Source organism: Oryctolagus cuniculus, chromosome 6 (genome assembly GCF_051225735.1).
Source record: "Oryctolagus cuniculus isolate XC-2025 breed Fujian yellow rabbit chromosome 6, ASM5122573v1, whole genome shotgun sequence".
Lineage (NCBI taxonomy): Eukaryota > Metazoa > Chordata > Mammalia > Lagomorpha > Leporidae > Oryctolagus > Oryctolagus cuniculus.
In genome coordinates this window covers 150,138,469-150,165,781 of record NC_142872.1, presented here as the reverse complement: position 1 = coordinate 150,165,781, position 27,313 = coordinate 150,138,469, and the positions used below count along the sequence as shown (strand labels likewise).

Genomic DNA, 27,313 nt, shown 5'->3' with positions numbered 1-27,313 from the left:
ATCGTGCTTTGCTGAAATTGCGCACAAAGGACTTAGAGCGTTCTATGAAGACAAGGTCTCTCCGTTTGCCTCGGCCATCCACACTGCCTGTACGACCTGGCTCAGCACATACATCTTTCACGAAGCCTTCCCTGACTCGGCCCCAGCTACTGTGCTCCTGCTCCAACTTCGATGCCTTTTGAGTGCAGTGTGTCCTCCATATGGGCTCAGCAGTGAAGTTAGGGGACTCAGTCTGGAAAGCAGGCTGTGCTGTGTGTCCCTGCACAAATCACTTTCCCTCTCTGATCCTTGGATATTGGGCAATGTTCAACATCGCTCTGGAGCAGGTGGTTCTTCTCACTGTGGCTGTTTGCCTTCTCGAAAAAATGAATAGGACTTGGCCAAAAGGGAGTCTATGTTTACTTCATTGCACTCTCCAAGCCCCTCAAGTGATGTTCCACATACAATGAGTTCTTGATAAATGTTTATTGGTGGACAGACATATTAGCCCCATATGCTGGAAAAAACCTAATTGCTCACCAAAACCTGCAGAGCACAGACATATCCCCATCTCTTCTTCACAGACATTCTAGCTGGCAGCAGCAGATGCGCTTAAGCTAATTATAAGAAAGCGCAGAAAAAGACGACACAGCCAGTGCCAAATGGGCTCGAGATAATGATGCTGCAGAAAGAACCAGAGCAGTTTAAGAAGCAGCAGCTAATAAGGAGGAACACCAATACGGCCTTGCCATGCGAGATGAGTGATTATCCTGCTGGCATCACCTCTCTGGGAAAGCTAATTGCCCCCCTGGCTTCCAGGGTAGAGCCACAGAACAGCTGTGGTGGTGCCGGGGGAGAGGCTGCGCCTGAGTGTGCTTGTTGAACAGCACCAACATTTCCTCCTCCCAAGCCCGCAGCACTGTTGGCCTGGGAAATGCCTTCAAGAGCCTTTTGCCCCATACATGACTGAAAGACGCTCTTAGGAGTTCCACAGGAGGGGAGGCACGTGCTGCAGCAGTTGGGACGCTGCTTGGGACGCCCACATCCCAGGTTGGAGTGCCTGGGTTTGAGTCTCTGCTCATTTCCAAATTCCACCGTGGCAGCAGGTGATGGCTGGAGCACTTGGGTTCCTGCCACCCATGTGGGAAATCTGGTTTGCGATAGATTCCTGGTTTCAGCCTGGCCCAGCGTTTGGGGAGTCTATGAGCAGATGAATGATTCTGTGTCTGCCTGTCTCTCTGGCTTTCAAATTAATTCATTAATTAAAAGGTTAAAAAAAAAGTGTTAACATAGACCTTGAAGATTCCCCCAACATGTTGGAGATCAAACGATGTTACTCCCAGTCAAGATTAAGCTTTTCGCAGTGAAATGGGCCAGTGGCTGGCTTATAAAACCACAGCGTATGCAGTCATCTGGCACGTGGCATGAAGGGAACATAGGGGATTGTTATGAGGGTGAAGCAGTCAGAACGGAGGGCAAGCAGGCTACGCTGGTCCCAAAGCCAGGTTGCTTTAACACCCCAATGGAGGTGAAATATCAGCCTCACCACGGGCCCAGCTTCAGAGCCGGGGCAAGGGTGAACAAGTGAGGTGCCCAGGATGCAGAATTTAAGGGGAGGCTCGTGTTGCAGTCACACACAACGCCAGTCCCTCCCCTGTCCTGGAGCCTCCAGAGCCTCTCTCCTCTGCTGTCTCCCTCAGCCCAGCATCTGCACTTCTGTGATATCTCCTGTTTGGTACATGGTTAAGGACCAGCCCTGGGCCCTACTGTTCACCAGCTGTGAGAACTTGGACGGGTTTCTCAGTGTTTCTGAGTCTCGGTTCTGTCATTGATAAAGTGAAGACAGTGACACCTAATTCAGGGAGCAGCTGTGAACAATCACTGGGGCACCATGTAGAGCCCTTGACACACCTTCTGGCACACAGGAAGTTCCCAAGGAGCCAGGGTAAGCTGCAAATTACTGACTCTGGTAAAGATTGGGGCTCAGTCTGGGGAGAGATAGTTTAATAAAAGTGGAGATACTGCAGGTTCAAGGAAGAGTAGGGGAGGAAACAGCAGAAGAAACTCTTCCGGAACGCGTGACTCACAGCGGACCTGCGTGGAGAGCGTGGGAACCCACAGTTCGGGACATCAGCGGCAGACTCAACACACCAGCGCTGGAACGCGAGGTGAGCCGAACCTCAATAGCCCGAGACACCGGCAGGCAAGCGGAGAGAGGAGACTAGAGGGAACGACCCCCGGGGGGGGGGGGGAAGTTCACAAGGCTAACTGGAAGAGAGAGAGAGAGAGAAAAAAAAAAAAAAGGGTGACTAGTACGGACACGGGTTTCTCTCTCTCCGCTCACCTCTCAAGGGCGAGCAAGACAAAGAGCAGGCGCCATCTTGGACATACGTCATAAGCAGAGCGACCTCAGGTCTGCACCGGCCCTGAGCCTAGCAGAAAAACCTGACTCTGGGCGGGGCGAATTAACAGGAGATTAGGAGCTAGTAAATTTGTAGTGCTACTGAACTGAGACTGTGAAAAAAGAGACGGTGGGGGAGAGAACTCACGGAATTCACGTGAGCACTCTCCAGAGACGCTACAATTCCGTAACTTTGGCAACCCAGTGGGAGGCTGAAGGAGAATTTGAGCCCACTCTGAGGGCCGAACAGATTCCCTGTGGGGATCTTGGGAAAGAGCTTCCGATCTCTGGCTCCTGTGAGTATATCATTTGCCTGCTAACTACCTCCAACTTCGTTCAGCTGTGCGGAATTACTTCCCTTTTGAATCAAAAAAAAAAAAAAAAAAAAAAAAAAAAAAAAAAAGAAAGAAAGAAAGAGAGAGAGAGAGATTTACCACGCCCAACCTGGGAGTGTCACCTTTGGCACACCAAACAGAGCTCTCAGGCCACACCCATCTCAAGCCCTAAGGCTCCATCAAAAACAGATAGTCCACTTAATCTAGAGTCATAGTATAACAAGAAAAAGCACCACAGTGAAGAAACCAAATATCTCCAATATGCCAAATAACAAACGCAAAAACCGAGGTAATAAAAACAAGGAAGTCACCATGACGCCCTCAAATGAAAAAGACACCCCAATTCAAGATTATGAAGATGATGACATAGAAGAAATGCAAGAAGCAGATCTCAAAAAATTGTTAAGGACATTAAGAAGTTCTCAAAAACAAATTCTTGAACTACACAAATCCTTAATGGACAAGATAGAAAATCTCTCTCGTGAAAATGAAATATTAAGGAGGAATCAAAATGAAACGAAACAACTAGTACAACAGGAAACTGTGATAGTGACTGAAGTGAAGAATTCAATAGATCAAATGAAAAACACAATAGAGAGCCTTACAAACAGAATGGGTGAAGCAGAAGAGAGAATATCGGACTTAGAAGACAGAGAACAGGAAAGGATACAGTCAGACCAAAGAAAAGAAGAGGAAATTAGAAATCTGAAACATATTGTCGGGAATCTTCAGGATACTATTAAAAAACCCAACATTCGGGTTCTAGGAGTTCCTGAAGGCATGGAGAGGGAGAAAGGATTAGAAGGCCTTTTTAGTGAGATATTAGCAGAAAATTTCCCAGGTTTGGAGAAGGACAGAGAAATCCTAGTACAGGAAGCCCACAGAACCCCTAATAAACACGACCAAAAGAGACCCTCACCATGACACGTTGTAATTAAACTCTCCACAGTGAAACATAAAGAAAAGATCCTAAAATGTGCAAGAGAGAAACGTCAAATTACTCTCAGAGGATCTCCAATCAGACTCACAGCTGACTTCTCATCAGAAACTCTACAAGCTAGGAGGGAATGGCGAGATATAGCCCAGGTACTAAGAGAGAACAACTGCCAGCCCAGAATATTATATCCTGCAAAGCTATCATTTGTGAATGAAGGTGAAATAAAGACTTTTCATTGCAAACAGAAATTGAAAGAATTTGTTGCCACTCGTCCAGCCCTGCAAAAGATGCTTAAAGATGTGTTACACACAGAAACACAGAAACACGGTCATCAATATGAAAGAAGGTAAAGGAAGGAAACCAAGGAAGGAAACCTCACAGCAAAAGATCACAGGGAATTCAAAGCATATATTAGAACTTATCTTTGGCAAATGGCAGGGCAAAGTTACCACTTATCATTAGTCACTTTGAACGTGAATGGCCTGAACTGTCCAGTTAAAAGACACCGATTGGCTGATTGGGTTAAGGAACAAAACCCATCTATTTGCTGCTTACAAGAAACACATCTTTCCAACAAAGATCCATACAGACTGAAAGTGAAAGGCTGGAAAAAGATATACCATGCCAACAGAAATGAAAAAAGAGCGGGCGTAGCCATCTTAATATCGGACAACATAAACTTTACCACAAAAACTGTTAAGAGAGACAAAGAGGGACACTATATCATGATTAAGGGATCAATTCAACAGGAAGATATAACAATTATCAATGTATATGCACCTAACTACAGGGCACCAGTTTATCTAAAAGATTTATTAACGGACTTAAAGGGAGACTTAGACCCCAATACAGTAGTACTGGGGGACTTCAATACTCCACTCTCAGAAATAGACAGATCATCCGGTCAGAAGATCAACAAGGATACAGTAGATTTAAATGACACTATAGCCCAAATGGATCTAACAGATATATATAGAACTTTCAATCCTACAGCTAAAGATTTTACATTCTTCTCAGCAGTACATGGAAGCTTCTCTAGGATTGACCACATAGTAGGCCATAAAGCAAGCCTCAGCAAATTCAAAAGAATTAGAATCATACCATGCCACTTCTCAGACCATAAAGGAATGAAGTTGGAAATTAGCAACTCAGGAATCCCTAGAGCATACGCAAACACATGGAGATTGAACAACATGCTCCTGAATGAACAATGGGTCATAGAAGAAATCAAAAGAGAAATCAAAAACTTTCTGGAAGTAAATGAGGATAACAGCACAACATACCAAAACTTATGGGATGCAGCAAAAGCAGTGTTAAGAGGAAAGTTTATATCAATAGGTGCCTACATCAAGAAATTGGAAAGACACCAAATAGATGAGCTTTCAATTCACCTCAAGGATCTAGAAAACCTACAGCAAACCAGACCCAAATCTAGTAGGAGAAGAGAAATAATTAAAATCAGAGAAGAAATCAACAGGATTGAATCAAGAAAAACATTACAAAAAATCAGCCAAACGAAGAGCTGGTTTTTTGAAAAAATAAACAAAATTGACACCCCATTGGCCCAACTAACTAAAAAAAGAAGAGAAAAGACCCAAATCAATCAAATCAGAGATGAAAAAGGAAATGTAACAACAGACACCACAGAAATAAAAAGAATCATCAGAAATTACTACAAGGACTTGTATGCCAGCAAACAGGGAAACCTATCAGAAATGGATAGATTCCTGGACACATGCAACCTGCCTAAATTGAACCAGGAAGACATCGAAAACCTAAACAGACCCATAACTGAGACAGAAATTGAAACAGTAATAAAGGCCCTCCCAACAAAGAAAAGCCCAGGACCAGATGGATTCACTGCTGAATTCTACCAGACGTTTAAAGAAGAACTAACTCCAATTCTTCTCAAACTATTCAGAACAATCGAAGAAGAGGGAGTCCTCCCAAATTCTTTCTATGAAGCCAGCATCACCTTAATTCCTAAGCCGGAAAAAGATGCAGCACTGAAAGAGAATTACAGACCAATATCCCTGATGAACATAGATGCAAAAATCCTCAATAAAATTCTCGCCAATAGAATGCAACAACACATCAGAAAGATCATCCACCCAGACCAAGTGGGATTTATCCCTGGTATGCAGGGATGGTTTAATGTGCGCAAGACAATCAATGTGATACACCACATTAACAGACTGCAGAAGAAAAACCATATGATTATCTCAATAGATGCCGAGAAAGCATTTGATAAAATACAACACCCGTTCATGATGAAAACTCTAAGCAAACTGGGTTTGGAAGGAACATTCCTCAATACAATCAAAGCAATCTATGAAAAACCCACAGCCAACATCCTATTGAATGGGGAAAAGTTGGAAGCATTTCCACTGAGATCTGGAACCAGACAGGGATGCCCACTCTCACCACTGCTATTCAATATAGTTCTGGAGGTTCTAGCCAGAGCTATTAGGCAAGAAAAAGAAATTAAAGGGATACAAATTGGGAAGGAAGAACTCAAACTATCCCTCTTTGCAGATGACATGATTCTGTATTTAGGGGACCCAAAGAACTCTACTAAGAGACTATTGGAACTCATAGAAGAGTTTGGCAAAGTAGCAGGGTATAAAATCAATGCACAAAAATCAACAGCCTTTGTATACACAGACAATGCCATGGCTGAGGAAGAACTTCTAAGATCAATCCCATTCACAATAGCTACAAAAACAATCAAATACCTTGGAATAAACTTAACCAAGGACGTTAAAGATCTCTACGATGAAAATTACAAAACCTTAAAGAAAGAAATAGAAGAGGATACCAAGAAATGGAAAAATCTTCCATGCTCATGGATTGGAAGAATCAATATCATCAAAATGTCCATTCTCCCAAAAGCAATTTACAGATTCAATGCAATACCAATCAAGATACCGAAGACCTTCTTCTCAGATCTGGAAAAAATGGTGCTGAAATTTATATGGAGGCACAAGAGACCTCGAATAGCTAAAGCAATCTTGTACAACAAAAACAAAGCCGGAGGCATCACAATACCAGATTTCAGGACATACTACAGGGCAGTTGTAATTAAAACAGCATGGTACTGGTACAGAAACAGATGGATAGACCAATGGAACAGAATTGAAACACCAGAAATCAACCCAAACATCTACAGCCAACTTATATTTGATCAAGGATCTAAAACTAATTCCTGGAGCAAGGACAGTCTATTCAATAAATGGTGCTGGGAAAATTGGATTTCCACGTGCAGAATCATGAAGCAAGACCCCTACCTTACACCTTACACAAAAATCCACTCAACATGGATTAAAGACCTAAATCTACGACCTGACACCATCAAGTTACTAGAGAACATTGGAGAAACCCTTCAAGATATTGGCACAGGCAAAGAATTTCTGGAAAAGACCCGGGAGGCACAGGCAGTCAAAGCCAAAATCAACTATTGGGATTGCATCAAATTGAGAAGTTTTTGTACTGCAAAAGAAACAGTCAGGAGAGTGAAAAGACAACCGACAGAATGGGAAAAAATATTTGCAAACTATGCAACAGACAAAGGGTTGATAACCAGAATCTACAAAGAGATCAAGAAACTCCACAAAAACAAAACCAACAACCCACTTAAGAGATGGGCCAAGGACCTCAATAGACATTTTTCAAAAGAGGAAATCCAAATGGCCAACAGGCACATGAAAAAATGTTCAAGGTCATTAGCAATCAGGGAAATGCAAATCAAAACCACAATGAGGTTTCACCTCACCCCGGTTAGAATGGCTCACATGCAGAAATCTAGCAACAACAGATGCTGGCGAGGATGTGGGGAAAAAGGGACACTAACACACTGTTGGTGGGAATGCAAACTGGTCAAGCCACTATGGAAGTCAGTCTGGAGATTCCTCAGAAACCTGAAGATAACCCTACCGTTCGACCCAGCCATCCCACTCCTTGGAATTTACCCAAAGGAATTTAAATTGGCAAACAAAAAAGAGGTCTGCACCCTAATGTTTATTGCAGCTCAATTCACAATAGCTAAGACCTGGAACCAACCTAAATGCCCATCAACAATAGACTGGATAAAGAAATTATGGGATATGTACTCTTTAGAATACTATACCGCAGTAAGAAACAACGAAATCCAGTCATTTGCAACAAAATGGAGGAATCTGGAACACATCATGCTGAGTGAAATAAGCCAGTCCCAAAGGGACAAATACCATATGTTCTCCCTGATCGGTGACGACTGACTGAACACCAAGAGGGAAACCTGTTGGAGTGAGGTGGACACTATGGGAAATGGTGGCTTGATCAGCATAGCCCTGACTGTTAATGAACAACTAAATACATTATCCCTCTTAGTAGTTTTTTTATCTGTTCTACTTAATATGACTGGTTTAGATCTGTAATTGATGCACAGTTATTCTTAAGTGTTGAAAATTAACTGAAATGTGATCCCTGTTGAACATGGTGGTGGGAATGGGAGAGGGAAGAGATGTATAATTTGGGACATGCTCAGGCTGACTTGCCCCAAGTGGTGGAGTTGGAAGCATACCAGGGGATTCCAATTCAATCCCATCGAGGTGGCATGTACCAATGCCATCTCACTGTTCCAGGTGATCAGTTTCAGTTCACAGTTGGTCATGGTGAAGGGACTGGGAGTCAAAGGGAGCACATAGACAGGTCTAGTACGTGCTAACGCTAACTGATGGAGTAAATAAAGGGGAGAGTGATCCAACATGGGAAGTGAGATACTCAGCAGACTCATAGAATGGCAGATGTCCTAAATAGCACTCTGGCCACAGAATCAGCCCTAAAGGCATTCGGAGCTGGCTGAAAAGCTCATGAGAGTATTTCAGGCATGGAAAGCCAAGACACTCTGGCAAAAGATCTCTGCGAGTGAGATCCCAGTGGAAAGAACAGGTCATCAAAGAAGGAGGTACCTTTCTCTGAAGGGAGGAGAGAACCTCCACTTTGACTATGACCTTGTCTAAACAAGATAAGAGTCGGAGAACTCAGAGGGCTTCCATAGCCTTGGAAACTCATGACTGGAGCATAGGGAGATTACTGATGCCATAGACGGGAGTGTCAATTGGTAAAGTCAACAACAGGAGTCACTGTGCACTTACTCCTCATGTAGGATCTCTATCCTTAATGTGCTGTACATTGAGATTTAATGCTATAACGAGTACTCAAACAATATATTTCACTTTGTGTTTCTATGGGGGTGCAAACTGTTGAAATCCTTACTTAATGCATACTAAACTGATCCTCTGTAAAAAAAAAAAAAAAAAGAAATTATCAATTCCCAACTTGACTCTCACTGGGATTAAACATGACAATAGGTCTGATCTGATTTCATCATCATTTAAAAAAAATCATCTATTATTTTTCACTTTATGTTTCTGTGTGGGAGCAAACTGTTGAAATCCATACTTAATGTATACTAAGCTGATCTTCTGTATATTAAGATAATCGAAAATGAATCTTGATGTGAATGGAAGGGGAGAGGGAGTGGGAGGGGGGAGGGTTGTGGGTGGGAGGGACGGTATTGGGGGGAAGCCATTGTAATCCATAAGTCGTACTTTGGAAATTTATATGCATTAAATAAAAGTTAAAAAAAAAAAAGAAAAAGAAAAAAAAAAGATTGGGGCTCATCTTCAAGGCATCTTAATCTTTTTATCATTATTATTATTTGAAAGAGAGAGTGTGGGCCGGCGCTGTGGCTCACTTGGCTAATCCTCCACCTGTGGCGCTGGCACCTCGGGTTCTAGTCCCGGTCGGGGCTCCAGGTACTAGTCCCGGTTGCTCTTCTTCCAGTCCAGCTCTCTGTTGTGGCCCGGGAGGGCAGAGGAGAATGGCCCAAGTGCTTGGGTCCCTGCACCCGCATGGGAGACCAGGAGGAAGTACCCAGCTCCTGGCTTCATATTGATGCAGCGCCAGCCGTGGCAGCCATTAGGGGAATGAACAACGAAAGGAAGATCTTTCTCTCTGTCTCTCTCTCTCTGTGTCTCTCTCTCTCTGTCTGTAACTCTTTCTCTGTCTCTCTCTCTCACTGTCTAACTCTGCCTGGCAAAAATAAAAAACAAAAGAAAGAAAGAGAGCTTACTTCTCAAATGCCCACAATCACTGGGTTGCACTTTGCTAAAACCAGTAGCAGGCAACTCGATCCTTCCTGATACATATATGGTAAAATAGTCCTAAAGGAAGGCTAAGGAGATCTTTCTAGAAGTTGGGAATTATTTCCACATTACAATCCCCAGAATCTATGAATATACTGCCTTACATGACAAAAGGCACATGGAAGACATGGGTGAATTAAGGGTGTTCAGATGAGGAGGACATCGTGGGTTATCTGGGCAGGCCCAATCTAATGACAAGGATCCTTTTAAGGGGGAGGTAGGAAGATCAGAGTCAGAGCAGATGTGACAATGGAAGTAATGGAAGCAGGAGCGAGAAAGAAAGGAGAGGAGAGGAGAGGAGAGGAGAGGAGAGGAGAGGAGAGGAGAGTGGGGAGGGGAGGAGAGGAGGAGAGGGAGAGGGTGGGGGAGGGAGGAGAGAGGGAGGGGAAAGGAGGAGAGAGGGAGAGGAGAGGGAGAGGAGAGGGGGAGAGGGAGAGGGAGAGCGAGAGGAGAGGAGAGGGGGAGAGGGAGAGGGAGAGAGAGACATCACACTGCCAGTTTGAAGATGGAGGAAGGGGCCACAAACCAAGGGATGCAGGTAGGTCCCAGAAGCTGCACAAGGCAAGGACACAGACTCCCTGGGGCTTCCAGAAGGAAATCAGCCCTGCTAACACATCGACTTCAGTTCCGTGAGATCCTTTCATACTTATGACTTCCAGAACCACAAGATAATAAGTGTTTACTGTCTTAAACCATCATGTTTACAGGTATTTTTTTATTCAGGAAAAAAAAAACATTCTAGGCAAGGAAGGTAACTTTTTTAGAATATTCAAACAGCAAATAAGAGGAAATTTCTGAAAGGAGAGAGAGGGTTCTAAAAATAAGAGGACAATTACAAAACTATTTTTAAATGAGTGTTTTAAATACAGAGAAGGGGAGCTTAAAGGAAGAGGAGGCAAAAGTTTCAAAACAAGACAATTTTGAGAGAACAGCAGGCAGAGGTGCTGTGAGTGGCCCAGATAATGGTCTGAAAGTTGAAATCTGCCCCATACAAAGGTTTATTAATTGAACAAGTGAATAAATACATTCTACAATATTTTATTGAGAAATTATTATGGACAAAACATTGTTGGCTCCTATGTGTGACGTGAAGATGAATCTTGCATCTCACTTCCAATCCTGTGGACTCTGCCATTCATATATGTCCGCCCACATTCCATCTCTCTTCCTTTCCAAGGTTACAATCCTGATCTAAACCACCCTTGTCTCCAGTCTGCATGATTTTAAGAATCTCCCAACTGGCCTTCCAGCTTCCCCGTTTCCCCATCAGAATGTACTTGGCCCAGCACCCATTGTGCTCAACATAACGTTGGAAACCCTCTCTTGCCTTCCAGTCTCTCCCAGATAAAAGTCAAAGTGCCCACAAGGCTCCATGTGCTCTCTCACCCTAACCTCATCCCATGCCCTCCCCCCACCCAACTCCACTGCACCTGCATCAGCCTCCTCCTGAGTGTACCTAGGGTCTGGTGTTGGCTGTTCCCTCTGCACCAAAGGCTCTTGCCCAGTTGTCTTCATGGCACAGTTCCTCCCCTCCTCAGGCCTCGACCTGAACACCACTTTCTCAGTGAGACTTCCCTTGGTGCCTAAAGTGTCAACTCTGTCCCTGTTCCCAACACACAGGTGGGTACACTTCCTATTGCTTTACCTTTTTTCCTCAGCACTCACCACACTGTAACAAACTCTATGATTTGTATATTGATGTCATAATATCATTTACACAGTGCTGCCTATTGTCTCTTCCTCACTAGCAATAAACCCCAGGAGGGCACGGAGATTTGCTTGTTTTGTTAAGAACATATCTGGTGCCTTAAGAGACACTCAGGTAATATGTGATGGAATGAGTGAAGCATTCGTTGCCTTCATAATCATTACAAAGTAATGGAAAAAACTAACCTGTAAACTGACTTTCCCATAGTCCAAACTAAATAGAAAAACAGGATGGAAGAGGAGAGAATATTTGAATGAGGTAGGGTGGGGAAAGCTTCCTGGAAGAGTTGAAATGCAGAGGGAAAGAGACAGAGATCATCTATCCCCTGGTTCATTTCCCAAATGCCTACAACAGCCAGGGCTGTATGAAGCCAAACCCAGGGGCCCAGAACTCCATCTGTGGCAGGGACCCAAGCACTTGGCTGACACCAGCTGCCATACAAGGTGTACATGAGCAAGAATACTGAATCGAAAGTTGAGTGTGTACATGAACCCAGGCACTCTGATATGAAATGTGGGCATCCCAAGTAGTGCCGCAACGCCTACTTTGCCACAACACCTATCCTACAGAGTCATCTCTCGTTCTGAATTTTGATGTTGATCATTTTCACAGAAAGGTACATGGGATGGTAGAACTTGGAGTGGGCAGAGTAGGCAGATAGTTCAGAATGAGTTAACAGAATGACTAAAAGGAGAAGAGTACATCTGAGTTCTGAGATGAGGGAATTCTGAGTCAGCTAGGTAAAGAGGACACAGTATATGTAAAGGAATATGCTAAAATATGAGCCTTAGAAAGTGGTCTGAAGACAAACCACTGGGAGTGTCTATCAGCCAATCTTTGGAAATGTCACATGTCCTAGGCTGAATTTTTCTCTTCATGGGATATTAACAGTTATTATGCAAAAAAAAAAAAAACAAAAAACTGTGGTCAAAAACATTTGGATATTGGGTTTTGAAAAGAAATTTTTTAAAAAGTCCTTTATGGCAGAACTTCTTGGGACTTCTTGGAATCTTTACCATATTAATAGGCATTTCTAGGCCAGCACCACAGCTCACTAAGCTAATCCTCTGCCTGCGGCGCTGGTACCCCGGGTTCTAGTCCCGGTTGGGGCACTAGATTCTGTCCTGGTTGCTCCTCTTCCAGTCCAGCTCTCTGCTGTGACCTGGGAGGGCAGTGGAGAATGGCCCAAGTGCTTGGGCCCTGCACCCTCATGGAAGACCCGGAGGAAGCACCTGGCTCCTGGCTTTGGATCAGTGCAGCGCGCCAGCCATAGTGGCCATTTGGGGGGTGAACCAACGTAAGGAAGACCTTTCTCTGTCTCTCTCTCTCACTGTCTAACTCTGCCTGTCAAAAAAATAAATAAATTAAATAAATAAAAATAAAAAAATAAAAACTTCTAATCTCCAATAGTCATATGATATGATACATTTCTAATCCCCAATAGTCATATGATAGGATACATTTCTCAAACATTATTTTTATTGTATCTAGAGAATCTGGTATTCTCTTAAGAAAGACTTCAGGGACTGTTCCATGGGTAAGAAGTGGGGAGCCACTGAGGATTTCTGCAGAGGAGAATGGTATGACCAACTTGTGTTCTGGAGGCAATGTGAAGGAGCCAGTAGACAGGAAAAGCACAGGAGGCCAGTGGGCCAGCAAAGAGGCCAATGCAGCAATCAGATGAGAACTAAAAGAGGCCACAGTAACAGGGAAGACTTGAGCCCTTCAAGGAGCAATCCACAAGGCTGGCCTCGCTGTGAACACTGCAGACACAGCGTGAGGAACTAGGGCCAACTCTGAATTTTCAAGCCAGAGAGTCTAGCTGGGAAAACAGCAGGGCTATGAGCCAGGACTGGGAGCCAGGTAGCACAGGGGAGGAAATGCAAGGAATACATTTTTTCTGCTGCATAGAAGGACAAATACACTGCATCCTTTTTCTGAGACGGGGAGAAGCCAGGTAAGTCACCCACAGCTGAAACTGAGAGCAGCTGGTGACCGATGAAAGCCTTTTCCAGCCCAGCTTGCTCAGCATGTACAAGATCCAAAAGATAAGACAGTCACGCTGATGATCAAATCACCTTCTGAACAAGTGACCCAGTGAGAAGACAAGCTGATGAAGCCCTAATAAATTGTATCTCTCAGGCTACATGCTTCTTCCTCTAAATCAGCTATTGGCAAGCAGCAGGGTCTCTCCCCCAGTGCACCCACTCAGTACAGAATGGGGGAGAGGAGAGCTGGGACCACAGACCTCAGAGAGCTGGTCCTCCTAGGGCCTCTACGGAACCACCAGTTCAGCCCTCGCTGACAGGTGGAGGAGACTCTGGCCCAGAGCACTTGGAGAACAGCTTCATATAATCAATCCAAGTCAGTCAGCCCTGAGCTCCAGCTCCGCCAGGTGCAAAAGCCAGCCTGAACCAGAGTGACTTTTCCCAAGTCAGTCATTCCCCAGCCTCTTTACCACTTCTACTGTTATTTGGTAACCACGTTTTTTAAAAAATTAGACCCAGTTATATTTTTAAAAAGAAAATTTCATGTTACTAGGTTAAAAAATATATATACTTGATCTAAAAGGAAAATAACCTTTAAAATAAAAGCAATGGAAATAAAAACAATGTTATTGAGATACACAGTGTGAAGTATTTCCTAGGCTTTCTTTTCACTATTTTTGGAGGGACTGGTGTTCCAAAGGCAAACTGGAAAATGTTCACTTCCAGTTGCTTCCATATCCTGTTAGGTCATCTACTGGACAGTGAGGTTCTCAATTCCCTTACCCGTATTCTGCTTCTGCTTTCTGAAAAAGTCATTCTAGACACATGTTCATGAATTCTACTAGGTCTTAGGACCAAGTTACTTGTCTGCAGGAAATGTGGTACAGCATGAGGAGTTCAGTCCTCAGCTCAACCGCCCACCAGCCACATGAGGAGGTAAGTCAGTCAGCTCTGGCCCTCATTTTACTATCTGTAAAATGGGAATTATACTACCCATCCCTGCAGGACTGGGGCAGGCCTCATGCGATGAAAGGCGTATGAGACAGTAAAAGGTGCCTGAGTAAATGCCCACAAACATTTGCTCCCTTCCCCCTTCACATCCTTTTCTGTTCTGTATGGAACGCAGGAACCCACACATGGGGTTCTCAAGCACTGTTGGCCAAGCCTACAGGATTCTGAGTCACCTGAGTCCCTAAGTGGCACCTCTCAGACCCCCAGAAGGGGGCACTCCCAGACACATGACAGCAACGAGACCAGGCACAGCTTCACTGGAGTGGAATTTCCAGCAAGGCTGCTTCTCTGGCCGGGTGGACCAGGTAGACACACAGAACAGGTGTAACATCTGGTTCACTTACCTGTAGCAGTTCAAACACAGCAAGGAGGTCCCCTCCAGAGAGGTTCCCACAGAAGATGGGGTGATAGCAGAGCTTGGGTGGCTCATAGTCTTGGTCAGCTAGCTTCACAACAGGAGCAGCCACCGTGGCACCCAAATATTCTGGCTTCCCCTAAGGCAGAAAAGAAATGACATTTTGTCCACCTGGTTCTCACCCACATCAGCACAATTTTGCAAATGATCTTCCCCAGACTGTCAGCATCAGTATCTCCCTCTTGGCTTCTGTCTTGTTTCTTCTTCTTCCGAGAGACTCTTTCCTGTTTCAACGAGCTTGAGAAGCAGAGGGGATCCACTCAGGCTCCCCGGGAAAACACGAAGAGGTTCATCAGAGGGACTATCTCTCTCCTTGAGGACTGGACTCTAAAGTTAAAATAATCATTAGGGTAGACTGGAAGGGAAAAATTAAGTGGCAGAAAACATTCCAAAGGATCTCCAGGATAGGACACTGTTGCTGGGAACATGAGATTTGGCAAAGCTGCATTAAATTCTCAAATCTGTTACTTTCAGAGCCAGTGCTGTGGCGTAGCAAGTAAAGCTGCCACCTGCAGTCCCACCATCCCCTATGGCACCAGTTCGTGTCCTGGCTGCTTCATTTCCAATCCAGCTCCCTGCTAATGCGCCTGGGAAAGCAGAGGATGTGGCCCACATCGTTAGGTCCCTGCATCCACTTGGGAGACTTGCCTGGCTTTGGACTGGCCCAACTCTGGCTGCTGCAGCCAGTTGGGGAGTGAACCAGCAGATGGAAGCTGTATTTCTGTTTCTCCCTCTCACTTTCTGTAAACTCTGCCTTTCAAATAAACAAATAAATCTTTTTTTTTTAATCTGCTATTTCCTATCTCGGTGGCTTCAGGTCAGACGCTTGAACTTTTTAAGCCTCATAACTAAAAAGGGGTCAAAAATAATAATATTAATTGAGTGGTGAAGTGTAATGTAATGTTATATATGATTTGCACAGTAACTGGTATACAACAAATGGCTGATACAAGCTAAGATGGTGATGATGATGATGATGATGATGATGATGATGAAAAAGAAGGAGGAGGAGGAGGAGGAGGTCAATACATTTCAGTGATAAGGTTGCTCTGCCCTATTTTTCTTGGTAGTAAAAGGAGGATATTAAAATATCTATAAACTGTATCTATCTAGATACAAATCAACAGATCAATATAGATGATACATAGATAGACAGACAGCTGGATAGACAGATAGATAGGCTGTAAGTTTCTTTAAGAACTGTCTAAGAATTCCCGAGTCTAGCTCCCAGGAGCCCGCATCCACATTCCCCTAGGAGTACCATGGCCTGGACCAACCACTCTCCTTTGCTATCCCAGAAACCCAGAAATGCAAGCTCCACGGGGAGAGGGAGCTGTGTGCAGTCTTCACTGCTCTGTCCCCTGGTCCAAGGAAGACCCTCAATGCACACGTGCTGCGTGAAGGTTGTTGGATCAGTGACCTCCACAGTGAAGGCACTGCAGCCACATTCTGTTTTAGCTGGAGTTTGGTCTTCACAGCCACACCGCTTCACTGCCTTCAGACTCATGAACCAGCACCTGTACCCCCAGCTACGGAAGGCAGCGCAGCTGGATAGAAATGGGACTTCTGTTCAGCTAGGCTTGAACATGAACAAAGTTGTCTGCTGGTATCCTGTGGTGGGGTTATACCTGCTTCCAATATGGGTGGAGTCGGGGTAGCTGGACATAAAGTGAGTGTCTGCCCAGTAATTTGTCCATTATACCACCTAGGAATGGTTCATTCAAATTACCATTTGGAAAAAAAAAAGGGTAAACATACACCCAAGCAATCAGTTTACCAGAGAGAAGCTCATCTTTTAGATCCAGCAGCCCCTCACAAGAGGTAAAAGCCTCTGGGAAATGAGAGAAAACTCTGGACTGGAAGCACAGGCTGGCTGCCCAATTCTAATCATTCAATCACCACCATGTTTGGGGCACCATTTAGAAGCAACCCACAGGTTTGAACAAAATCTTTTGCATATCCACTCATGCTTTTCCAGAAGGGAAGTGCAAGCTTTCACATTTTCTTTTCTTTTAGATTCAAGAATACAAGCTTTTTTTCTTCTGAAAAGATTTTGACTTAGGGTATGTCCAGGAAAGGCAATCAAAAAAAAAAAAAAGAGAGAGAGAGAGAGAGAGAGATAAAGGAAATGGAAGACAACAGGGGAGCAAAGAGAAATGCAGGCACTGGGAGGCTGATGTCGCAGGGACTTTCAAAGATGCTTGATGGCTGGCAATCATTGCCTTTCAAATAGACAGCAAACACTTCCAGGGGAAGCCTGTTGTGAGGAACAGCATTGAAAAGGCGTTTATCTGTTGCCTTCCCTACAGGAAATCTGTATTAATATACTGAGTGGCAGAAATTCTTATGTATGTATGTACATATACATATATAGATATATATTCCAATTTATGGCAGAGGTATGGGGCCCAGAGGAAGGGAGAGATGTGAAGAATCAGTGTGTGTGTATAGGGGAGATTGCCACAGTAGCCACCACACATGCAGGGGGACAGGGTCAGGGAAACATGTACTCAAGCCTTGGTTCTTGCCTCCAGGTGGCTGTGACCTTGGAGAAGGTTTTTAACCTTGCTGTGTCTTGGAAGCAAGAGCCTCATGCTCTCAGAGGTCCCTGCTCGCCTTCTATGACCTAATTCCCTCCTGACCTTGCTGTCAGGAGTGCACTTGGCAGGATTATTCAGGAAGGCTTCTTGGAATAACTGTCACAATTAATACAAGGCAGTCTTCAACTACTTCGTGGGAAATTCATAAAAGCTATTTTCCATGAAGCTTTTAAAGTACCCTCATATATCTGTGCTACTACAGCCTCCCGAGATGCAGAGACAAAAAGTAAAATAAGGAAAACTGCCTTTCACTTTAGACTTCTTAATTCAAAAGGAAAAAAAAAATTGTCTTAGTAAGTTAAGAAAAATCTTGCAGTAAGTTTTGAGTCTCCCCCAGGATTTCAGAACAGAAGCAATTGTGCAGAGGAAGAAGTTGGTTAACATCATAACAAAGGACACAGATATGAATGCGTTATCACAGGGATTAGAGACAACAGCCCAGAAGAAAAAGAGCTCCAATTACAAAGGCTGAGTCAGTGACCATACCCATCAGTTTTTTTCCAGCCAGCTAGACCAGTACCAACCTCCTGTTTGCAAAACACATGGGTATTTTTATTAAACAGCGATAACATAGAATCGGCTGGGGACTGGGGGCAGCAGTGAGTTGCTTTACATAACTAACACATTCCTAAAGAAGTGTCTATCAATGTTGCAAACCAGATCCAGTTTTAATGTAATATATAGAGAAATCTAACTTAAAAAAAATAAAACCTTTAGTAAACAAATCATCATCATCAAATTTTTCTGGCTCTGAATCATTGTTTTCTGAGGCTGGGATCGCCTCTCGGTATACCTAGAGTCCTGACCGCTCACGGTGCCACTGTTACTGAGGCAGTCAGCCCTGGCCCAGGGGACACTCACCACTGCATCGCTGTCATAGAGCTCTACCACCACCAGGGGAGGGGACTCCACCAGCTCCTTCTCATCTCCATGCAGCACCAGCTCATTGAACAGCAGCATCTGGTTCCAGGTTGGGGAGAGGGTCTGGGGGATGATCTGCAAGGAGGGACCAAGAGAATCATTCAACTGGATTGAAGGGGCTCCAAGGTTCATTCAATGGGCACTTACAGAGGGCCACCAATGCTCACTCACTCAACGCTCAAGTCGCTGCATGGATGCTGTCTGCTGAATGCTAGGGGGATGTGAGGATTCCCTGCCCTGCAGGAGCAGACAGTCTGAAGTTTCATGAGCAGAGCAGTATCTAACATCTTACTTACTTACATAATTTTGACTCCCTCCTCCCTGTAGTACCGTGATGAGAACACTAGCTACCCTTTGTTGAGCACATACTGTGTGTTGGTTACTGTACTTTATATGCACTGTCGCGTTCAAAGCTCATAATTCAGGAAAGTCAGTATAGTTATTTATATAAATTTTAAAGGCCAGAAAGCTAAGGCTCACTTGTCCAGGGTTGGTAAGTGGTAGAACTTGGATCCAACTTGGGCACCAAAGCCCAGCCTGCTAACCTCATTCACCCTCACAAAGTAGATGCTAATATTATCTTCATTTTATGATGGAAAAACTGACTATGGGGGAGATCTCTGATCCTTAAATTAGGAACAATTAGATTTTTTTAACTTTTATTTAACAAATATAAATTTCCAAAGTACAGCTATGGATTACAGTGGCTTTTTCCTTCCCCATAACTTCCCTCCCACCCACAACCCTCCTCTCTCCTGCTCCCTCTCCCACAGATTTTGCCATCAAATACAAACACTAAAGTTGGGTTTAAAATTTAATATTCCTTATTTGGAATTCTATTGTTTTATGGATATTTACTGATTTAGGTAAAGATCCTGGTCTTTAAAACAACCTCATGATTTGAAAGACATCTTTCTTTCATGGGGTTTGTCTGCTATGATGGCAAATCCTGACACTAGTAGTTGGTTGTACCCATTATACAGATGGAGAAAGCAAAAGACAAAGGAAAGTATTCTGTGTAAATGACCTAGAGCCTTAAAGGCCTCACAGGCCCCTGCAATCCTATTCAAATGAAGAGAGAATTATTTGGACCTGCATCCACTGCTCTATGTTCTTTGGAAACATGTCAGCTTCACTAAGCGGAAGGCTGGAATTGCAGTGCACTGGGCAGAAATTACCCTGTTATCATGTGAGGCTGGTCCTGGCAATGGTCCACAATCATATTTATCTCTCTTCCCAGGTTTTTCAGTCAAGTAGATGACTTCACAGGTGAATATACCTGATACGGTTTGAATAGGATATGGCTCCAGAACTCATGCAGACACTTCAAGTTTAAACCGTGAGCTTGTGTTGATGGTGTTGAGAGGGTGGAAACTTAATACAATTATGGTGTGTAGAAGGTGGGCCTCATGGCATGTTTCTAGGTCAATGGGGCATACCCTGGGAAGGTATTTCTCATGAGAATGTTGGTTATAAAATCTGGAATCAGGCCTAGCCTCTCTCTCTCTCTCTCTCTCTCTCTCTCTCTGCATCCTGGCTTACCATGGGATTGCCCTCTCTCCACACACACTCTGCCAGAGCCATCTTCCTGCCTCACCACACGGCTGAGCCAATGGGGCCTATGAATCTTGGACTGTGAATCTCCAAAACTGTAAACCAAAGTAAACTGCCTTTCTTCGTGAGTAGCTTGTCTTAGGCATTTAGTTGCAGTAATTAAAAGCTAACAATGCAGTCCCACAGCAATTACTGGCCCTGAGGAAATTTCCTTAGCAGTCCTGTATTGCTCTCTGACCCATCAGTGCTCACTTCAGGAGGGATGGGAAAGAAACCTGGCCTGGACTAACAGCCAAGGATCCAAAAGCTGTATAAAACTATCACCTCAGTTTTACATCCAGCTGTGTCCAGTTATGGTAGTAAATCATTTGCACTGTGGTCATGAAAGAACATTTTCATTGTTCTTATTTAGGTGAGTCATAAAAGTATTGTACATTTGCACAATTTTCTTCCGAAAAATGCTTTTTACTTTTAGAGCATTGTATGTCTCAGACACAATGAGATATTTAATGTAACATTTCAGAGAAAATCAAACATTTCTGGCAGGAAAAGAATGGCTTCAATCAACCAAGAAACAGGAATGATAGTCACAGTACAAAGCTATCCTGTGTCAGTGACTGATGTCTCAAAGACGCTGGTCTTTGTTGTTGCTTTTGAAAATAGAAATGTGATCTCTTTTGCTGCATGCACCTGACAGTGTAACACCAAAACAATTTTTTATCTTCACAGCAGCTTTCCTGTAGAAATATTTTTATATCTTCCATGGCACTGGGCTATACATGCTGCATGCTAAGATGCCAGTGGCCAGCATTCATTCATTCATTTATCACATATTTATTCAACACCTACAATGTGCTAGTCACAACATTAGGCACTAACACAGCAGGGGCTCCACAGCTACAAGGGTACTTCCAAAAAGTTCATAGGAAATGGAATTAAAAGATAGGTTTATTTGGGTGCAAAAACAAATTAAAACCCAAGCATGGTTGTTTCATAATGTATGGTTTCCAGGGACTCATAGAAGACTCCTTACATTTGCATGATTGAATGTGCGGGTACTGCCCTGCTCTCAGAATTGCTCCCATGAGATAAAGGAACACATGGCCACCTTTGAGAGGCAATAGGAGGCTCTCTCAAATGAAAGTATGTTCTCCCACTTCTCTGCCAGGGCATCCATGATTAGCCTCATTTCTTAGGGACTTTCTCATGGAGCTGTGCATTATAAATGGGTTAGATGACGTCAACTGGGAGTTTATGACAACACTTATAAAGAAGGGGCTCAGATACTGTGGACAGAGTATGGAATCGGATACCCTTGAAGGAACCCTCATTTCATTACCTACCTATGTCTAACTTGGGCAGGTGATGTAACCTCTCCAAACTTTAGTTTCCCTCATTTAAATAGAGTTAGCTCCTACCTTGTGAAGTTGCTATGAACATTGCCTGAGACAATGAGCATTAAGTGCCTGGCATACAGGACTGTTAGCCAGCCTACTCCATCCCCACCTACGTTCTTGTACAAATGAGTAGCCATGTACTGGCTACCTACTTTGTGCCAGTTGTGTACACTGAGGTTATCATGACTATCTAGAGACGACCCACAGAAGAGGTTTTTCTTAATATCACACAGCCAACAAATGGAAGACTCTGGACTTGGTCCCAGGAAATGGCATGTTATTTACCACTTCTCAAAACACAAGGAGAGAATAGTCTGCTGTCCCCTTTCTTCCAGCTCAGTCGCTGAATGAGGATGAGACCACATTCTCCTGAGGTCTCATTTGACTCCCTTCCCAAACAGAAATAGCCCTCTCTCCACTTCGGATCTTGCGGGACTTTAGACATTCCAGTTTGAGGGGGCTTACTGCACCATAGCCAGTTCACCTGTCCAGAGGCCTGCATCCATGCCAGGATCACACATCACATGGTAGCAGGGTCTGGTCCCCCACATCCCCTAGAGCCCAGATGAGACCTGGCACAGAGCCAGCACTCAACAGGCACTGGCTGAATGGATGTGATGCTGGTTTATATCATGCTGTCAGTCTGAGCCTCATAAATCAAAATGCAGTCTCATCCATCATGCAGGTCATGGGTCTCACCTTAGAGAAAAATGTTAGCCTTTTCAATGCCAGCCAATATAAAAGCCACCATTTATCAATTATTGCATACACTTAACTTTCTGCTTCTTCAAAACAGCTCTATTTTAAGATGACAAACCTCTAGTTTGCCCAGGCAGCTAGAAAACAGGGCTGGAAGGCAACCTCAGGTTTCTTCTGTGGGTTGGCTCTGAGACAGGGAGTCCTTTACTGAGCTTCCTGCTCTGCAAACAGCCAGTCAGAGAACAGAGGGGACCCTTGGAGGAGGTGATCCACTGGGAAGGCGTCCCACTGGACTTGTGCTGATCTGAAGCCCTTCCTGCCCTTCAGCACTCGGGGCATAGGAGAGGGGAAGCCCAGAAGGACCAGTCATGGACCCCGCTCCTGCAACACTCACATCCATCAAGAAGCAATAATGTGGGGAGGAGGGAAATTCTTAATCTCAAAGGTGTTGAAAGGGTATAATCCACAGCCCCCCCCCCCAACACACACACACACATACACACCCAGCTGATAAGTCTAGAGCTTCCTGACCACAAAACTAGAACTTTCCTCCTTACCAAGACCCTTCCCAAGCCACACCCCCCAAAATGACTGGAACCAAGCTTCACGGGGGTTGTCTAGGCTGTCCTCTCTCTTGTTGCTTCCCCACCACACTTGACATCGTGCCTGGCCCATCTGCAGGTACTCTAAGTATGCCAGGTTCTACTTTTCCTTCCAATCCTCCTTTGCCTTGAGATTTCCTCCCTTTGCCTTGGAAGATGGATTGCAGTGGAACAACAGATCTTTCCCTTGTATTTGCCGGCATATATTTGTATACCTGGAGACACAGATTTTGCAACATGCCCCCTGTCTTTATCTGGCCTCAGGTGGGGTCTACTGCAGGCTGCAGGAGGAGGCAGGCCGGTTTCCTGCTTACCTTTGTGGTCTGGCAGTGGGAAATGAACGTGACTTTGGCAAAGGGGTCTGAAAGTCCATTGCTGTCAGCTGCAATGAGGCCCCGGGCTTGGTACATGTGAGCTCTGAGCTGAAAGACATGCCGGGCTGTGGGAAGATTGTAGAGAGTGACAGGCATTAGTGGCTTTTTAGGAGCAGTGTGTGACTATGGCTCTGAGCATGACAGTGTCTGAGTGCCCTCAAACAAACGGGGAAAACTGGGAGCCACTCTTCTCTAACTGCGACAGAAAGAGCTAATGCTTATGGTATGGTTTGGGGTCAGCCATTCTCTGGTGCTCCTAACACGTGTCTTGATCTCCACAACAAATCTGTGAAATACGTCTAATTATCTCCCCTTTTAGCTGAAGAACATGACCCTCTCAAAGATAAAATACTCTCCCATGTTTGCAGAGCTAACACAGGCCAGACACTGTATTTTCTGTCTGATTACAACAACCACATTTTACTTCTTAGTCATTCTCCTGTTTCCACTGGTGTGTGTGGTTGTGTGGTTGTGTGGTTGTGTGTGTGTTTGTGGAGAGAGAGAGAGAGAGAGAGAGAGAGAAGAAGAAGAAGAAGCAGAAGCTCCTCAAAAAGTAGTTTTTACTTCTATCAACTCAGTAAAATTTTTTAAAGATTTATTTATTTATTTGAAAGGCAGAGCTACACAGAGAGAGGAGAGGTAGAGAGAGAAAGACAGAGAGAGGTCCTCCATCCGATGGGTCACTTCCCAACTGGCTACAGAGCTGTGCCGATCCAAAGTCAGGCGCCAGGAGCTTTTTCCAGGTCTCCCACATGGGTGCGGGAGCCCAAGGACCTGGGCCATCTTCTACTGCTTTCCCAGGTCATAGCAGAGAGCTGCATCCGAAGTAGAGCAGCCTGGTCTCGAACCGGCGCCCATATGGGATGCTGGCACTTCAGGCCAGGGAGTTAACCTGCTGCACCACAGTGCTGGCCCCAGTAAATGTTTTGAATCATCCATTCACCCATTGTTCTATTCTGCCAGCCAATGTCACTTTGAGTGCCTACTGTGCACCAGGCATCTTGGTCTGAAAGATTCTACAGTAACTAAGACAGTTCCTACCCTTGGGGAGCTCCCTGGAGAGGCCAGAAGTATCCTGTAAGAGACACAGGTGCAGAGGCAAAAGCCATGGGAGAAAAGGACAGGAGCAAGTGCACCTCTATGACAGCATGCGAGAGAAGGGGCTGCAGTTTAGGGCAGATCGGGGTTCAGTGGGGAAGCCTCAAGCAGGAGTTGAGTTCACTATATTTCTTGGCTTGTGGGACATTATGGTCCTTGGCCCTTGCAAGGCCCCTTGTGCTTTTTTTTCTCTTATTTCTTCTTACTTCCTCACACAGTCCCATTCACCTGTCTCTCCCCAAGCTTCTGTGCGCAGTGAGCCCCTGTTTATTTGTGCTGACATGATGACTGGGAGACACGAACTCCTACACTAAATTGACCAGCTCTGCTTAGTTAAACTGAGGGTACGAATACACCATGCATCCCTCTTCCGTGCCACTCCCAGGTTTATATCATGTCCATATGGGTCCATATGGGTCCTGGACATGGTTGCTACCATCTCTGGGCCTTTATTTCCTCAGCTGTAAAATGGGGGTGGAAATTGCCACTCGTTTGGTTACTTCGGTGGTGAGAGGCTTAAAATGGCACCTGACACAAGGGAAGAATTTTACATGTGGTATGAAGATGCTGGTGTGCTGTTATTATTGCTCATGGCAACATGACCTGTGCTGGTGAGAAGCTTAAAACAACTTCAGTGTCTATCTCTAGGCGAGTAGGAAGGAAAAATGTTAAGGGCTTAGTTAAATATGTAGATGCCATGAATTAGAGGTCTACATTGTAAAATGGATGGATCTTAAGACTCTAGTGCTGGGACTGGCACTGTAGCATAGTGGGTAAAGCCACTCCACACAGTGCCTACATCCCATATGGGCACTGGCTCAAGTTCCAGCTGCTCCACTTCCAATCAAGACCTCTGCCCTGGCCTGGGAAAGCAGTGGAAGATGGCCCAAGTCCTTGGGTCCCTGCATCCGCATGGGAGACCCGGAAGAAGCTCTGGGCTCCTGGCTTCGGATCAGTGCACCTCTGGCTGTTGCGGCCAATTGGGGAGTGAACCAGTAGATAGAAGACCTCTCTCTCTCTCTCTCTATCTCTCTCTCTCTGCCTCTTCTTCTCTCTGTGTGTAACTCTTTCAAGTAAATAACTAAATCTTAAATAAAATCTAGTGCTTGATGAAAGAAAAAAAGACAAAGAAGTATGCTATGTGTCACACAAAGCTATTTGTGTAAAATGAAAATATGGCACATGGATGAATAATGCTGAATAAAAGGGTGCAGACTCTAGGGGAGGTGGCAATGGCCTTTGAGCAGAACTCTAAATGGGATCAAGGTTGATAGGCAGGGACAGAGACCCCGGGTAGCTGGGAGAGGTGAGTCAAGACAAGGACTAAAATGCCAGGCCAGGCAGGGACAAGGATGTGGTCTAGTGTGGCTACCAAATGGAGTCCCAGCCTCTTGAGGTCATACTGCTGAGGGCCCTGGAGGCCTTACTGAGGCAATGGCATTCAGTTTAGCAGACAATAGGAAGCTCTTGAAGGTGTGTGCACAGGACCTGAAGATGTCAGAACATAGCTTCATGAGGTACAAATGTGAGTCAAGCTGGCAATAAAGAGAAGAGATGTCAGGGAGTGCGATCAACAAGGAGTCAACACCTTCCCTCTAGGTGGGAAGTTTTAAGGCCCATATCTTGTGTGCCAGTGCAGGGATGGAAATGAGAAGTAAGTTGGGGAGACATCCCAGGAATGGGTGCTATTGAACTTGGCCCTTGACTGTTAGGGCAAAGAGGGGGTAGGGAAGGCAGAGAGCCCCACAGGCAATTCCTTACTTGATTGTCATGAGACCTGCACAAGTTTCTGTCCTTCCACCCAGTTCCTCCTATGCATGTCACTGTCTGGCTTCATGGAACTAGTCTGGACCCTGGGAATGTGGAAACCATATCAGTCCCCACTCTGATCCTGCAAAGAATTTAGGAACTTGAGCTCTGCACACTCCCTAGTTAAGTCCAGATAACCGCAGTGCAATTTTCTCAAAGCTCTGATCAAGTCAAGGAAATGAGAGAACAGATTCCTTTGGACTCAACTCTAAGTCCTGCCACTTCCCCCACCTATACCAATAAACCCTAATGTCCACAGGCTGGGTCCTGCTGACAGGAGAGCCCTGTAAAATGGCAGCAGTAAACCATGGAATATTCAGCATATGGCAGAGGGATTTCCAAAGACGAGTTTGTCTACAGGCAGCTCATGTGTTTTTTAGCACACTGCACACAAATTTGGCAAATTTTGCTTCTGGGAGTGAACTTGGGAATGTCCATGCTACAGAATGTCCATCAATTGACCTTCAAGCACCTAGCCCAGGAATTTCAGCAGTTCCCAGCTGCAGCCACATAACCAACACACTGTAAAACTCCAGGGGGTGCCATGTCCTTCATCTATACTTTGGCTTTTCTGAAACCTTGGGTCTAACCAATTATAGTCCCTGGAATAATCTAATCTAATCAACTTCTTCACCCATTGGCTATGCTTACTTTTTACTTGTGGCTGTCAAACAGCTGTCTGATTGCCCCCACATCAGGTTGGGGTCACCTTTCACTCATCCCCATACCCCCCACTAACTTTTCCATCATGCCTTCCATATATAGGTACCAACTCATTATTTGCTGAATGGATATTTTCTGGAGCATAAAATTCTCCAGTAGGTATGGATGGCAGCCAAAACCTTCAAGGCCAATGCACAGCAGAAAAAGTTTATTAGGCCACCCCATGAAAACAACACACTGCAGGAACCATAAAGCACTGGAAAAAGTCTCTCCTCTCCTCTGAACTGTTAGCAAATAGAACACCATTATGTCATAGTCATGAATATCTTGAGACAGTCTCTATATGACAGGGAAACTTATTGTGGGTATTTATCACCTGAAGATGAAAACCATATAAAGGTAGGATGGAAAACAACAGTAAAAGGCAGGGTTTGGAGTATTTTCCTCTGTCATTGACTAGCTGTGTGATCTTGGGCAATTTCTAAGTATCTCTGATTTATAGTTTCTCCCTCTGTAAAATGAAGAAACACCCCAGGGTTGGTGTGAGAAATCAATGAGATCTTATATATAAAGTCTAGGAATTATGCATTTTTCTCAAAAGACAATACTCTTACTCATTAACATTGAATTGAAC

At 44.6% G+C, this 27,313-nt stretch overlaps 1 protein-coding gene across 1 annotated transcript in view; it reads right to left on the bottom strand.

Moving 5' to 3' along the window:
• Positions 1-27,313, bottom strand: part of FER1L6 (fer-1 like family member 6) — a 196,272-nt gene that overhangs the window by 60,171 nt on the left and 108,788 nt on the right. The window contains exons 20-22 of the mRNA XM_002710764.6: positions 23,050-23,174; positions 18,424-18,558; positions 14,892-15,041 (exon numbers count right to left, since the gene is read on the bottom strand). Of these exons, the coding sequence (XP_002710810.4) occupies positions 14,892-15,041; positions 18,424-18,558; positions 23,050-23,174 (410 nt within the window). The remainder of the gene's footprint in view (positions 1-14,891; positions 15,042-18,423; positions 18,559-23,049; positions 23,175-27,313) is intronic.